At 45.1% G+C, this 16,671-nt stretch overlaps 2 protein-coding genes across 2 annotated transcripts; both read right to left on the bottom strand.

Moving 5' to 3' along the window:
- Positions 1-579: 579 nt before the first annotated feature.
- On the bottom strand, positions 580-2,083 carry LOC116358666 (stress protein DDR48-like). Its single transcript, XM_031810882.1, has 2 exons — positions 805-2,083; positions 580-729 (listed from the first exon to the last, which is right to left on the bottom strand). Exons 1-2 carry the CDS (start codon positions 1,777-1,779, stop codon positions 595-597), a joined length of 1,110 nt encoding a protein of 369 aa, XP_031666742.1. The 5' UTR covers positions 1,780-2,083; the 3' UTR covers positions 580-594.
- A 616-nt stretch (positions 2,084-2,699) lies between these two features.
- LOC109879167 (zinc finger protein 239-like) lies at positions 2,700-16,637 on the bottom strand. The gene is made up of 3 exons (XM_031810235.1): positions 16,171-16,637; positions 16,017-16,076; positions 2,700-3,779 (listed from the first exon to the last, which is right to left on the bottom strand). The coding sequence occupies exons 1-3, from the start codon at positions 16,268-16,270 to the stop codon at positions 2,794-2,796; spliced, it is 1,146 nt and encodes a 381-aa protein (XP_031666095.1). The 5' UTR covers positions 16,271-16,637; the 3' UTR covers positions 2,700-2,793.
- Positions 16,638-16,671: the final 34 nt, after the last annotated feature.

The following is a 16,671-nucleotide window of genomic DNA, read 5'->3' as shown; positions in this document are numbered from 1 at the left end:
CACACTGTCTGTGTGGGTGGACAACTTCAGATTGTCAGTGATATGTACGCCAACGAACTTAAAACTTTCCACTTTCTCCACTGCTGTCCCATCGAAGTGGATACGATCTGAAGTCCACGATCAGCTCCTTTGTTTTGTTGACGTTGAGGGAGAAGTTATTTTCCTGACACCACATTCCCAGAGCCCTCACCTCCTCCCTGTAGGCTGTCTCGTCATTGTTGCTATTCAAGCCTACTACTGTTGTGTCGTCTGCAAACTTGATGATTGAGTTGGAGGCTTGCTTGGCCACACAGTCGCGGGTGAACAGAGAGTACAGGAGAGGGCTGACGTTTTGCCTGTTTGATTGCCACACATCAATCTGCAGAGAAGAATGGGAGAAACTCCCCAAATACAGGTGTGCCAAGCTTGTAGAGTCATACCTAAAACTCAAGCCTGTAACCACTGCCAAAGGTGCTTATAAAGTACTGAGTAAAGGGGTTGAAAACTTATGTTGATGTAATATTCCCATTTTTTATTTTTAATACACTTGTAAAAATGTCAAAAAAGTATTTTTGCTTTGTCATTATGGGGTATTGTGTGTAGATTGATGTGGGGTTAAACATTTTTTATCCATTTTAGAATAAGGCTGTAACGTAACACAATGTGGAAAACATCAAGGGGTCTGAATACTTTCCAAATGCATTGTACATCATTATTAGAAGCCTCTTGCATCACATCATTATTAGAAGCCTCTTGCATCACATTATTAGAAGCCTCTTGCATCACATCATTATTAGAAGCCTCTTGCATCACATTATTAGAAGCCTCTTGCATCACATCATTATTAGAAGCCTCTTGCATCACATCATTATTAGAAGCCTCTTGCATCACATCATTATTAGAAGCCTCTTGCATCACATCATTATTAGAAGCCTCTTGCATCACATCATTATTAGAAGCCTCTTGCATCACATCATTATTAGAAGCCTCTTGCATCACATCATTATTAGAAGCCTCTTGCATCACATCATTATTAGAAGCCTCTTGCGTCACATCATTATTAGAAGCCTCTTGCGTCACATCATTATTAGAAGCCTCTTGCATCACATCATTATTAGAAGCCTCTTGCGTCACATCATTATTAGAAGCCTCTTGCATCACATCATTATTAGAAGCCTCTTGCGTCACATCATTATTAGAAGCCTCTTGCATCACATTATTAGAAGCCTCTTGCATCACATCATTATTAGAAGCCTCTTGCGTCACATCATTATTAGAAGCCTCTTGCGTCACATCATTATTAGAAGCCTCTTGCATCACATCATTATTAGAAGCCTCTTGCATCACATCATTATTAGAAGCCTCTTGCATCACATCATTATTAGAAGCCTCTTGCATCACATCATTATTAGAAGCCTCTTGCATCACATCATTATTAGAAGCCTCTTGCATCACATCATTATTAGAAGCCTCTTGCATCACATCATTATTAGAAGCCTCTTGCATCACATCATTATTAGAAGCCTCTTGCATCACATCATTATTAGAAGCCTCTTGCATCACATCATTATTAGAAGCCTCTTGCATCACATCATTATTAGAAGCCTCTTGCATCACATCATTATTAGAAGCCTCTTGCATCACATCATTATTAGAAGCCTCTTGCATCACATCATTATTAGAAGCCTCTTGCATCACATCATTATTAGAAGCCTCTTGCATCACATCATTATTAGAAGCCTCTTGCATCACATCCATCCCTCTGATCAGCTGAGGCAGTTTGTTTTGCATTTCACTCATAATAGTATTTGAAATACTATTAAACTCAATGCATTATATTATCTCATTTTAAATCCATGTTTTAAACAAAGGTTGAGAGTAGAACAACTAATTTGACTCATGTTTTATGAGAGCATGTACATGTTCAACACACATTCGTGCTGTTATCAACTAGACTGTGATGAAACGCTCAACATTCACTGAGGGAAAACACGAAAGTGTGTAAATGTTGTGTTTACCTGAAGCATCCATCCATCCATTCCATTCCATCCATCCATTCCATCCATCCATTCCATCCATGCATTCATTCCATTCATCCATTCCATTCCATCCATCCATCCACTCCATCCATCCATCCAATCCATCCATCCAATCCATCCATCCATCCCATCCATCCATCCAATCTATCCATCCCATCCATTCCATCCATCCATCCATTCAACCCATCCATCCATCCAATCCATCCATCCAATCCATCCATCCATCCATCCATTCATCCATCCAATCATCCATCCATCCCATCCATCCATCCATCCATCCCATCCAGCCATCCAATCCATCCATCCATCCTATCCAGCCATCCATTCCATCCATCCACCCATTCAACCCATCCATCCCATCCATCCATCCATTCAACCCATCCATCCAATCCATCCATCCATCCCATCCATCCCATCCCATCCATCCATTCCATCCATCCATTCAATCCATCCATCCATCCATCCCATCCATCCATTCATTCCATCCATCCCATCCATCCCATCCATTCCATCCAATCCATCCATCCATCCATCCCATCCATCCATCCATCCATCCAATCCATCCATCCATCCCATCCAGCCATCCAATCCATCCATCCATCCATCCATCCATCCATCCAATCATCCATCCATCCATCCATCCATTCCATCCATCCACATTATGTATTGCAGGATATTTGACAGAATAATAACACCAATGGTTTTATGCAGCAGTGAGATACAAGCAGAAACAGTGTAAAAATTGACACAGTCTGGAATTATGCAATCAAACCAATCATTCAAGGTCACTCATTAATTCAGGATTTACATGTTGTTCTGGTAGAGTCTCTTCATCAAAGACCTCAGGTGAATCATCTATCGGTCTGATGTGCTGATCTGGACTGATGCTAGGGGATAACTGATCTCCAGGTGTGTCCGCTGCTAGGTGGATGCGTCTATGCCTGTCCAGATGCCCTTGTTGGATAAAGCTCTTCCAACAGAGGGAGCAATGATAGGGTCTTTCCCCTGTGTGAGTCCTCTGATGAGCCTGGAGGTGAGCCAGCTGGGAGAAGCCTCTCCCACAGTCAGAGCAGCAGTGAGGTTTTTCCCCTGTGTGGGTCTGGCTGTGCTTTTTCAGAGCCCCAGAGTTTATAAACGTCTTACTGCAGGCCGAGACAGCACAGACGTAGGGTCTCTCTCCTGAGTGAATCCTCTGGTGGTCCTTCAGAGCTCCTGGGTGGGAGAAGGTCTTCAGACACTCTGAGCAGTGGTACGGCCTCTCTCCTGTGTGAGTACGCATGTGTTGGATCAGCTGGCCTGAGTTGGAGAATCTCCTTCCACAGTCAGAGGCAGAGCAGGGGTAAGGCTTCTCTCCTGTGTGAGTCCTGTGGTGTATCTGTAGGTGTTCTAACTTGGAGAAACTCTTGCCGCACTCTGTGAAAGTGCAGTGGAATGGCTTCTCTCCTGTGTGTGTTCTCTGGTGCTTGGCCAGGCCTCCTGGCTGACTGAAGCTCTTGCCACAGACCAGACAGTGGTACGGTCTCTCTCCTGTGTGGATCACCTGATGACTCCTCAGGTTGCCAGAGTGACTGAAGCTTCGCCCACACTCAGAGCAGTGATACGGCCTCTCTCCTGTGTGAGTACGCATGTGTCTCCGCAGGGTTGATGAGTTGTAGAAATACTTCCCACAGGCTAAGCAAGGGTAGTTGGTTTCAGTGGTGTGACTCCGCTGATTCTTCTGGAGTGATTCTGAAGGGTCTATAGCCTGGTCTATACAGCCACCTGCAGGACAGGAGGGGAACAGCATTACTTTAGATATTTTTTCATAGTGCTGTATTCAAATGTAGGATATTTTATTAGTTTTGAACTTTACATAATTTCATTTATTGATTTTTTTGTATAAACAATTCATCTTTAAACACAAAACAACAACCAACATACAATACAAGACATCAAAACCATGAAATAACACATATGGAATCATGTAGTAACCAAAAAAAGTGTTAAACAAATCAAAATATATTTTATATTTGAGATTCTTCAAAGTAGCCACCCTTTGCCTTGATGACAGCTTTGAAAGTTTCTTCAAGTGCAGTCGCAAAAACCATCAAGTCGTATGATGAAACTGGCTCTCATGAGGACCGCCACAGGAAAGGAAGACCCAGAGTCACCTCTGCTGCAGAGGATAAATTCATTAGAGTTACCAGCCTCAGAAATTGCAGCCCAAATAAATTCTTCGGAGTTCAAGTAACAGACACATCTCAACATCACCTGTTCAGAGGAGACTGCGTGAATCAGGCCTTCATGGTTGAATTGCTGCAAAGAAACCACTACTAAAGGACACCGATAAGAAGATGAGACTTGCTTGGGCCAAGAAACACGAGTAATGAAGATTAGACCGGTGGAAATCTGTCCTTTGGTCTAATGAGTCCAAATTTGAGATGATTGGTTCCAACCGCTGTGTCTCTGTGAGACGCAGAGTAGGTTAACGGATGATCTCTGCATGTGTGGTTTCCACTGTGAAGCATGGAGGAGGTGGTGTGATGGTGCTTTGCTGGTGACACTGTCTGGTTTAATTTAGAATTCAAGGCACACTTAACCAGCATGACTACCACAGCATTCTGCAGCAATACGCCATCTCATCTGGTTTGTGCTTAGTGGGACTATCATTTGTTTTTCAACAAGACAATGACCCAACACACCTCCAGGCTCTGTAAGGGCTATTTGACCAAGAAGGAGAGTGATGGAGTGCTGCATCAGATGACCTGGCCTCCACAATCACCCGACCTAAACCCAAATGAGATGGTTTGGGATGAGTTGGACCGCAGAGTGAAGGAAAAGCAGCCAACAAGTGCTCAGCATATGTGGGAACTCCTTCAAGACTGTTGGAAAAGCATTCCTCATGAAGCTGGTTGAGAGAATGACAAGAGTGTGCAAAGCTGCAATCAAGGCAAAGGGTGGCTACTTTGAAGAATCTCAAAAATAACATATTTTAATTTGTTTGACACTTTTTTGGTTACTACATGATTCAATATGTGTTTTTTCATAGTTTTGATGTCTTCTATATTATTCTACAATGTAGAAAATAGTTTTAAAAAATAAAGAAAAACTCTTGAATGAGTCGGTGTGTCCAAACTTTTGACTGGTACTGTATTAAACAAGAAAACACTAATACAAAACACAAACCCATAGGGAGAAAACAGACACTGCAAATCCGTAGAGATGTTTTCCTGAGTTCATGATATTCTGTTATGTGCCCTATAGGAAACACGGGAAGTGTTCCCATCTCATCTTGGAGTCTGGATTGGTCCGGCCTCTTTGCCAACATGATTTCATACAATGTTGTTTTTGTCAAAGTATTCATCCATTCTGTGCACACAGGGGAGGCCTTCATTGTAAAATAATAATTTGTCTTAATTTGTCTGACTTGCCTAGTTAAAGAAAGGTTAAATAAAAAACTACCGACTCAGAGCTTTTCCAATGTTTTAGGACCTTAACAAAATACCTCAACATAATATTTTACATTCTGTCTGGTTAATCTCTCTTATTTCAGATGTCACTCAACAGACAGCTTTGGTGACCTATAAGTAGGTACCTGGGATCCAAGGCCATCTCCCATGCACTATAAGGCTTTGTCCCATAGGGGGTGCACAATTGGGCTTTCCCACAATGCATCTAGGAGGGTTCCTTCACATCATCCTATGGAACTTTACAGGAGGGACATAAAATCTATGAAAAACGTTTAATTGTATACCTTTCTATTGGCTTCTCTGACATTTCCCCCAATATCTGAGATAATATACAATCATATCCTCTTATTTGACCTGGGTGATTATGACCAAAACCCATATCACAATAAATTGACTGATTTATCACAATAATGATCAATTGAATGATATGTTTATCAAATGAATAAGCACCAGTTACTTTGTTTTTATTTGACCCTTTAAAATCCTACTATTTTTGAACGTCATTTGTCCTGTAATTAACAGACTTCAGATCTATATCAGTAAAATGTCCTCGATAAATTCTTTGGACGTTGTCGATATATCCATTTATCATCCTCTACTTCTTACGTCACATTGTCCCTCTGCTACAGGTTCACATAAAAAGGCTGATTGTACAGAGCTGGTAATGAAAACACATCTTCTACAACATTGTTGCCTTTTTGACATAATGGCACCACCTAGTGTAGACAAAGCTTTCAATTAGCATATATCACTATCACACACTTTATACAAAAATACCTTATTCTTGTTCAGGTCTCCCAGAGTAGGAACTCTTCTTTGACCCATTTCCCATTATAGACTACTACTAGATTATACACCTCATAGACTGCTTCCTCACACAGTACCAGACAAAAGCATATCTTTGTCTGTGTGGAGACTCTTTGATCGTTGTATGTACTGACAACCAGGCCGCTCTGGAATGGCCGCGAAATGGATTAATGCTCTGAATATCATTGGCTCTTTTTGGGACAGAATATGTAGCGGTCGAAAAGGAGCTGTTAAACCCCGTTCAAAGTCAAACCATCTCTCCTCAACTTCCTCTAGTGTTTAGCTGTTCTGGATCGCTGGAGAGGTCACGTTGGAGAGGTCACGTTGGAGAGGTCACGTTGGAGAGTTCACGCTGGAGAGGTCACGCTGGAGAGATCACGTTGGAGAGGTCACGTTGGAGAGGTCACACTGGAGAGGTCACGTTGGAGAGATCACGCTGGAGAGGTCACGCTGGAGAGGTCACGCTGGAGAGGTCACGTTGGATAGGTCACACTGGAGAGGTCATGTTGGAGAGGTCACTCTGGAGAGATCACGTTGGAGAAGTCACACTGGAGAGGTCACGTTGGAGAGGTCACGTTGGAGAGGGCACGTTGGAGAGGGCACGTTGGAGAGGGTCACGTTGGAGAGGTCACGTTGGAGGTCACGTTGGAGAGGTCCACATCTGGAAGTCTTTCTTTTCTTTAGGGGCATATATTTTCTGCATGCTGATGCAGGTCGTTTCCCTCCCATACGCTCTTTAACAATAGTTTCCACTGCTTAAACATTGATGGAATGCAAATCGGTAGAATCATTGAAATATAATTCAAATAAGAGATCTTCTGTTGAATCTGACAATTAATCTTAATGGTTGTACAGTCGTCTCAAATAAAACTGTGAAGACCTCGGCATTACTCTGGACCCTGATCTCTCTTTTGAAGAACATATCAAGACCATTTCGAGGACAGCTTTTTTCCATCTACGTAACATTGCAAAAATCTGAAACTTTCTGTCCAAAAATGATGCAGAAAAATTAATCCATGCTTTTGTCACTTCTAGGTTAGACTACTGCAATGCTCTATTTTCCGGCTACCCGGATAAAGCACTAAATAAACTTCAGTTAGTGCTAAATACGGCTGCTAGAATCCTGACTAGAACCAAACATATTGATCATATTACTCCAGTGCTAGCCTCTCTACACTGGCTTCCTGTCAAAGCAAGGGCTGATTTCAAGGTTTTACTGCTAACCTACAAAGCATTACATGGGCTTGCTCCTACCTATCTCTCTGATTTGGTCCTGCCGTACATACCTACACGTACGCTACGGTCACAAGACGCAGGCCTCCTAATTGTCCCTAGAATTTCTAAGCAAACAGCTGGAGGCAGGGCTTTCTCCTATAGAGCTCCATTTTTATGGAACGGTCTGCCTACCCATGTCAGAGAAGCAAACTCGGTCTCAACCTTTAAGTCTTTACTGAAGACTCATCTCTTCAGTGGGTCATATGATTGAGTGTAGTCTGGCCCAGGAGTGGGAAGGTGAACGGAAAGGCTCTGGAGCAACGAACCGCCCTTGCTGTCTCTGCCTGGCCTGTTCCCCTCTTTCCACTGGGATTCTCTGCCTCTAACCCTATTACAGGGGCTGAGTCACTGGCTTGCTGGGGCTCTCTCATGCCGTCCCTGGAGGGGGTGCGTCACCTGAGTGGGTTGATTCACTGTTGTGGTCATCCTGTCTGGGTTGGCGCCCCCCCCTTGGGTTGTGCCGTGGCGGAGATCTTTGTGGGCTATACTCAGCCTTGTCTCCGGATGGTAAGTTGGTGGTTGAAGATATCCCTCTAGTGGTGTGGGGGCTGTGCTTTGGCAAAGTGGGTGGGGTTATATCCTTCCTGTTTGGCCCTGTCCGGGGGTGTCCTCGGATGGGGCCACAGTGTCTCCTGACCCCTCCTGTCTCAGCCTCCAGTATTTATGCTGCAGTAGTTTGTGTCGGGGGGCTGGGGTCAGTTTGTTATATCTGGAGTACTTCTCCTGTCCTATTCGGTGTCCTGTGTGAATCTAAGTGTGCGTTCTCTAATTCTCTCCTTCTCTCTTTCTTTCTCTCTCTCGGAGGACCTGAGCCCTAGGACCATGCCCCAGGACTACCTGACATGATGACTCCTTGCTGTCCCCAGGCCACCTGGCCATGCTGCTGTTCCAGTTTCAACTGACCTGAGCCCTAGGACCATGCCCCAGGACTACCTGACATGATGACTCCTTGCTGTCCCCAGTCCACCTGGCCATGCTGCTGCTCCAGTTTCAACTTCCACCTGACTGTGCTGCTGCTCCAGTTTCAACTGTTCTGCCTTATTATTATTCGACCATGCTGGTCATTTATGAACATTTGAACATCTTGGCCATGTTCTGTTATAATCTCCACCCGGCACAGCCAGAAGAGGACTGGCCACCCCACATAGCCGGGTTCCTCTCTAGGTTTCTTCCTAGGTATTGGCCTTTCTAGGGAGTTTTTCCTAGCCACCGTGCTTCTACACCTGCATTGCTTGCTGTTTGGGGTTTTAGGCTGGGTTTCTGTACAGCACTTTGAGATATCAGCTGATGTACGAAGGGCTATATAAATAAATTTGATTTGATTTGATTAGGAACAACCATTTTAATTGAATTAATTCTCCCCCCCCCCCCATAAACAAAGATTGTCATCTTTAGAGCTTGCAGCCCTGAAACCAGGAAATAAGTTACCCTGGTTCATTTCCAGGGGAAATTAATGGGGAAGGAATGGTGTTCTGGAATAAAGGCTGAAAATAAGGTAAAGACAGGAGATCTTCCATGTTCTATGATATAATAACAGTTAACATGGCCTTTATGATTAATGAATCCTTTGTGATTTACGGAGCATTCCGGAAAGCATTCGAACCCTTTAACTTTTTCCACATTTTATTACGTTACAGCCTTATTCTAAAATGCTTGGAGGGTACTATGGTGTTAAATGCTGAGCTGTAGTCAATGAACAGCATTCTTACATAGGTATTCCTCTTGTCCAGATGGGATAGGGCAGTGTGCAGTGTGATGGCGATTGCATCTTCTGTGGACCTATTGGGGCGGTAAACAAATTGAAGTGTAGGGTCTAGGGTGTCAGGTAGGGTGGAGGTGATATGGTCCTTCACTAGTCTCTCAAAACACTTCATGATGACAGAAATGGGTGATAGTCATTTAGTTCAGTTATCTTTGCTTTCACCTGTGGTAAATTCAATTGATTGGACATGATTTGAAAAAGCAGACATGTCAATATAAAGTCCCACAGTTGACAGTGCATGTCAGAGCAGAAACCAAGTCATGAGGTCAAATGAATTGTCCGTAGAGCACCGAGACAGGATTGTGTCGAGGCACAGATCTGGGGAAGGGTACGGAAAAATGTCTGCAGCATTGAAGGTCCCGAAGAACACAGTGGCCTCCATCATCCTTAAATGGAAGAAGTTTGGAACCACCAAGACTCTTCCTAGAGCTGGTCAGACACTCCTAATGTCCCCCCTCCTCTCCATGTACACCGTTCCCCAGACACTCATGTCCCCCATCTTCTCCTCTCCATGTACACTGTTCTCCAGACACCCCTAATGTCCCCCATCTTCTCCTCTCCATGTACACTGTTCTCCAGACACCCCTAATGTCCCCCATCTTCTCCTCTCCATGTACACTGTTCTCCAGACACCCCTAATGTCCCCCATCTTCTCCTCTCCATGTACACTGTTCTCCAGACACTCCTAATGTCCCCCCTCTCCTCTATGTACACTGTTCCCCAGACACTCCTAATGTCCCCCCTCTGATCCTCAACATGTACACCGTTCCCCAGACACCCCTAATGTCCCCCCTCTCCTCTATGTACACCGTTCCCCAGACACTCCTAATGTCCCCCCTCTCCTCCTCAACATGTACACTGTTCTCCAGACACCCCTAATGTCCCCCCTCTCCTCCTCACCATGTACACCGTTCCCCAGACAATCATAATGTCCCCCCTCTCCTCCTCAACATGTACACCGTTCCCCAGACACCCCTAATGTCCCCCCTCTCCTCCTCACCATGTACACTGTTCTCCAGACACCCCTAATGTCCCCCCTCTCCTCCTCACCATGTACACTGTTCTCCAGACACCCCTAATGTCCCCCCTCTCCTCCTCACCATGTACACTGTTCTCCAGACACCCCTAATGTCCCCCCTCTCCTCTATGTACACCGTTCCCCAGACACTCCTAATGTCCCCCCTCTCCTCCTCAACATGTACACCGTTCCCCAGACACCCCTAATGTCCCCCCTCTCCTCCTCACCATGTACACTGTTCTCCAGACACCCCTAATGTCCCCCCTCTCCTCCTCACCATGTACACTGTTCTCCAGACACCCCTAATGTCCCCCCTCTCCTCCTCACCATGTACACTGTTCTCCAGACACCCCTAATGTCCCCCCTCTCCTCTATGTACACCGTTCTCCAGACACTCCTAATGTCCCCCCTCTCCTCCTCACCATGTACACCGTTCCCCAGACACTCCTAATGTCCCCCCTCTCCTCTATGTACACTGTTCCCCAGACACTCCTAATGTCCCCCCTCTCCTCCTCAACATGTACACTGTTCTCCAGACACCCCTAATGTCCCCCCTCTCCTCTATGTACACCGTTCCCCAGACACTCCTAATGTCCCCCCTCTCCTCTATGTACACTGTTCCCCAGACACTCCTAATGTCCCCCCTCTCCTCCTCAACATGTACACTGTTCTCCAGACACTCCTAATGTCCCCCCTCTCCTCTATGTACACTGTTCCCCAGACACTCCTAATGTCCCCCCTCTGATCCTCAACATGTACACCGTTCCCCAGACACCCCTAATGTCCCCCCTCTCCTCTATGTACACCGTTCCCCAGACACTCCTAATGTCCCCCCTCTCCTCCTCAACATGTACACTGTTCTCCAGACACCCCTAATGTCCCCCCTCTCCTCTATGTACACTGTTCTCCAGACACCCCTAATGTCCCCCCTCTCCTCCTCACCATGTACACCGTTCCCCAGACAATCATAATGTCCCCCCTCTCCTCCTCAACATGTACACCGTTCCCCAGACACCCCTAATGTCCCCCCTCACCATGTACACTGTTCTCCAGACACCCCTAATGTCCCCCCTCTCCCCCTCACCATGTACACTGTTCTCCAGACACCCCTAATGTCCCCCCTCTCCTCCTCAACATGTACACTGTTCTCCAGACACCCCTAATGTCCCCCCTCTCCTCTATGTACACCGTTCCCCAGACACTCCTAATGTCCCCCCTCTCCTCCTCAACATGTACACTGTTCTCCAGACACCCCTAATGTCCCCCCTCTCCTCCTCCATTCCACTGGGTCCTATAGCTGATTTCATGGATGAACTCTCGCCAAACCTAATATTTGTAACTCCACTCTGACACATTTTTCTCCCATAAAAACACTTGTTTACATGTCTATTCTCAGCAGACACGTTAGTACTTTCAGAATAAAGGTTATTTAGTGGGCTGAAAAAGTGTGTTCTGTTGGCATTTCATCTCAATAGAAGCTGTTTCAATGGCCATTCTGAGAACGTAGAGCCACAGACCTGACAGGCTTTCTACTGATGGTGTAGTTCAATCTAAATTACACAGAGACGGCCCAGAAAATCAGGTTTCAATTTATTAACAAGATTAAAACTCTACATGAAGTACTTTCGTTCACAGTGCGTCCATCCCCCCGATGTGTGTGAGCAGGCAAAACAAAGGCCTATTCTGATTGGCTGGCCTTGGGTTGAGTTGTCCTCTTCTAACCCTGGCTTCTTGCCATGGCAATGTCCTGGTGGGGGGGGGGGGGGTTGGCTGGTTGTCAGCAAATGTGATGAATTGGAATGCTGACTGCAAGTCAGGCCTAATCGCCCAACATCAGTGCCCGACCTCACTAATGCTTGTGGCTGAATGGAAGCAAATCCCTGCAGCAATGTTCCAACATCTCGTAGAAAGCCTTCCCGAATGCATTCTCTGCCTGTGAGAACGAGAGTGGTGATGGTTCAAGGTACGCCCAGGTTTATTGAGACACCTGTGAATGAGAGGATATATGGCAGATACATACATGTCTGAGATAAATAAATAATAATAATTCAAATGTATTTTTTAAAACATTTTTTTTTTTAAACATCATACAATTTTCTAGAAACCATATGCCAAAAGCCTTAATAAAATGGCATTTCTCATAGAGGTGAATACATGTACGCAAGGGAAATTAGATTGAACATACCTGGATCCGGGCGCATGAGGTTCTCATGTGGAGGGAAAGCTGCATCTCCCAGGAAAACACAAGGAATTGTGGTTGTGGTACTGGCAGGACAGTTGGCGGTGGTAAAGGGTCTTCTGCAGCAGTTTGGACCCCCCAAAAAACTATTGAATCACTCCACCATTGCTCTCTCAGCCTTATACCCCTACATCCACCATTATGCCCCTACATCCACCATTATGCCCCTACATCCACCATTATGCCCCTACATCCACCATTATGCCCCTACATCCACCATTATGCCCCTACATCCACCATTATGCCCCTACATTCACCATTATGCCCCTACATCCACCATTATGCCCCTACATCCACCATTATGCCCCTACATCCACCATTATGAACCTACATCCACCATTATGCCCCTACATCCGCCATTATGCCCCTACATCCACCATTATGCCCCTACATCCACCATTATGCCCCTACATCCACCATTATGCCCCTACATCCACCATTATGCCCCTACATCCACCATTATGCCCCTACATCCACCATTATGCCCCTACATCCACCATTATGCCCCTACATCCACCATTATGAACCTGTAGCATCTTCTCTGTCTCCGTATCCGGCCTATTATGTGTGTTGCTAGGTACATCAAATCTAGTAGATCCCTATTATGTGTGTTGCTAGGTACATCAAATCTAGTAGATCCCTATTATGTGTGTTGCTAGGTACATCAAATCTTGTAGATCCCTATTATGTGTGTTGCTAGGTACATCAAATCTAGTATTCTAGTACATCAAATCAGGCTCCATTTTAGGACCACTATTGTTTTCAATATCCATTTTACCTCTTGGTGATGTCATTCAGAGACATAATGTTAACTTTCACCGCTATGCGGATGACACACAGCTGTACATTTCGATGAAACATGGTGAAGCCCCAAAATTGCCCTCCCTGGAAGCCTGTGTTTCAGACATAAGGAAGTGGATGGCGGCAAATGTTTTACTTTTAAACTCGGACAAAACAGAGATGCTTGTTCTAGGTCCCAAGAAACAAAGAGATCTTCTGTTGAATCTGACAATTAATCTTGATGGTTATACCAGTTGTCTCAAATAAACTGTGAAGGACCTCGGCGTTACTCTGGACCCTGATCTCTCTTTTGAAGAACATATCAAGACTGTTTCAAGGACAGCTTTTTTCCATCTACGTAACATTGGAAAATCAGAAACTTTCTGTCCAAAAATGATGCTGCTAACCAACAAAGCATTACATGGGCTTGCTCCTACCTATCTCTCTGATTTGGTCCTGCCGTACATACCTACACGTACGCTACGGTCACAAGACGCAGGCTTCCTTACTGTCCCTAGAATTTCTAAGCAAACAGCTGGAGGCAGGGCTTTCTCCTATAGAGCTCCATTTTTATAGAATGGTCTGCCTACCCATGTGAGAGACGCAGACTCTGTCTCGACCTTTAAGTCTTTATTGAAGACTCATCTTTTCAGTAGGTTCTATGATTGAGTGTATTCAGGCCCAGGAATGTGAAGGTGAACGGAAAGGCACTGGAGCAATGAACCGACCTTTCTGTCTCTGCCTGGCCGGTTCCCCTCTCTCCACTGGGATTCTCTGCCTCTAACCCTATTACAGGGGCTGAGTCACTGGCTTACTGGTGCTCTTTCATACCGTCCCTAGGAGGGGTGCTTCACTTGAGTGGGTTGAGTCACTGACATGATCTTCCTGTCCGGGTTGGCGCCCCCCTTGGGTTGTGCCGTGGCGGAGATCTTTGTGGGCTTTCCTCTGCCTTGTATCAGGATGGTAAGTTGGTGGTTGAAGATATCCCTCTAGTGGTGTGGGGGCTGTGCTTTGGCAAAGTGGGTGGGGTTATATCCTGCCTGTTTGGCCCTGTCCAGGGGTATCATCGGATGGGGCCACAGTGTCTCCTGACCCCTCCTGTCTCAGCCTCCAGTATTTATGCTGCAGTAGTTTGTGTCGGGGGGCTAGGGTCAGTCTGTTATATCTGGAGTACTTCTCCTGTCTTATCCAGTGTCCTGTGTGAATTTAAGTATGCTCTCTCTAATCCTCTCTCTTTCGGAGGAGGACCTGAGCCCTAGGACCATGCCTCAGGACTAACTGGTATGATGACTTATTGCTGTCCCTAGTCCACCTGGCCGTGCTGCTGCTCCAGTTTCAACTGTTCTGCCTGCGGCTATGGAACCCTGACCTGTTCACCGGACGTGCTACCTGTCCCAGACCTGCTGTTTTCAACTCTCTAGAGACAACAGGAGCGGTAGAGATACTCTCAATGATCGGCTATGAAAAGCCAACTGAAATTTACTCCTGAGGTGCTGACCTGTTGCACCCTCGACAACTACTGTGATTATTATTATTTGACCCTGCTGGTCATCTATGAACATTTGAACATCTTGGCCATGTTCTGTTATAATCTCCACCCGGCACAGCCAGAAGAGGACTGGCCACCCCTCATAGCCTGGTTTGGTTCTGACCTTTCTAGGGAGTTTTTCCTATCCACCGTGCTTCTACACCTGCATTGCTTGCTGTTTGGGTTTTTAGGCTGGGTTTATGTAATGCACTTTGTGACACCAGCTGATGTAAGAAGGGCTTTATAAATACATTTGATTGATTGATTGTAGATCCCTATTATGCGAGTTGCTAAGTATATCAAATCTAGTAGGTCCCGGGCAAATCACACAACTATCATTATCTCGCCAGTCAAGTGTCTCTCTGTGTACACTATTATATCACATATAGAACAATGGGACAGATATTTCACCGGATGCATAAATGTCAAGCATCTGCCTGCTCACTGGCCAGCAGTGGGAGAAGACAACCGAGAGATGGATTTTGGCCTACATTCTGCACATTTTCTCATCAATTTAAACATTTGATGTCAATAGTTTTCTGTTCCCAAAACTAGAATATGTTATGAACAGAGTGGACTACGTTTAGTAGACTTTACCTTCTGAAAAGGTTTTTAAAAATAGCGTTGCTTAGGAGGAGTGCAAAAGAGAATTAAGTTATAGCACACACCAGAATAGGCGTTCCCTAACGGAAATATGCAGATGAATGCCAGAACACGCCAATAGGATCTCTCTGGCTCTGCCCACCTCCTTACTTGTTCTGCCCACAATGACTCATTTGTTCCCTTTGGAAACAACAGGCTGTAGCCTATCTTCTTTCAGTTATAAAAATCTTTGTTTATTTTCTCCAGTACGTTTCTTCCTTGTTTGGTTGTTGTCTCTTCCTTGTTTGGTTGTTGTCGCTTCCTTGATTGGCCGTAGATGGCTATTACCAGCTCACCGCCCTCTACTGTTCCTGGGTAATATTGCTGCTTTCCCCCTTATTTTTTTGTTTTTCAAGCGAACGTCATTTTAGGGACCATGCGAGTATACTCGTTCGGTTCGCCAGCCGCCAGCCGAACTGCAGCATGCCGACACCGGCTTTAGTGCCTACAAAAATACGCCATAAATATTTATTTCTATTATCAGCCAATCAGACTTACCGTGTTCTTCTAGGTGACACGGTACCTCTTCTTGTTCCTCTTTCACACACCAGGACAGCCCTATTTTAAACAGAATAAAAACACAGATAGGCTATAACAAGAAATAATATCACAAGAACATACAGTTTAGCTACATGGATCCATTAAAACTTACTTGGTTCAGCTAAATAATCCACTACCTCTCCGTCTTCATCCTTCACCACAACGTTGATCCCGAGTACCGGATCAGAGTCCACTGGGTTGATTGATACCATCTCTGCTGTATCCAGTTCTGTGTTTTTACCATCTATGTTAACTTGGCTAGCTAGCTATCTGTCAACGGTGAGTTATGTAGCAGATAAACTCTACGAATTTCACAGTCCCATGTAGAACGAAAACCAACGGCTAAACCTAAATCAGATTTTCTACAAACAGCGAGCTACTTGAAAGACTTGTTTTGTTGTTTGCTAAAAACTTTCCTCTCCTCTTTTCTTACCGGACCAAGTTTTACGACACACCCTAAGCGCAGTGCATTGTGGTAGCTGCTGTTTTGAATGTTGGTGCGTACCAACTGAGCAAGTACATTTAAAAAATGGTAAAAACATAAACTAGCTTTTCACTGCTAACTAAACCGTAAACGAATAGGTCTCTACAGTTTCATATAGTGGTCACTATC

The sequence above is a fragment of the Oncorhynchus kisutch genome, linkage group LG30, assembly GCF_002021735.2.
Source record: "Oncorhynchus kisutch isolate 150728-3 linkage group LG30, Okis_V2, whole genome shotgun sequence".
Lineage (NCBI taxonomy): Eukaryota > Metazoa > Chordata > Actinopteri > Salmoniformes > Salmonidae > Oncorhynchus > Oncorhynchus kisutch.
This window is presented reverse-complemented; position numbering and strand designations above follow the sequence as displayed.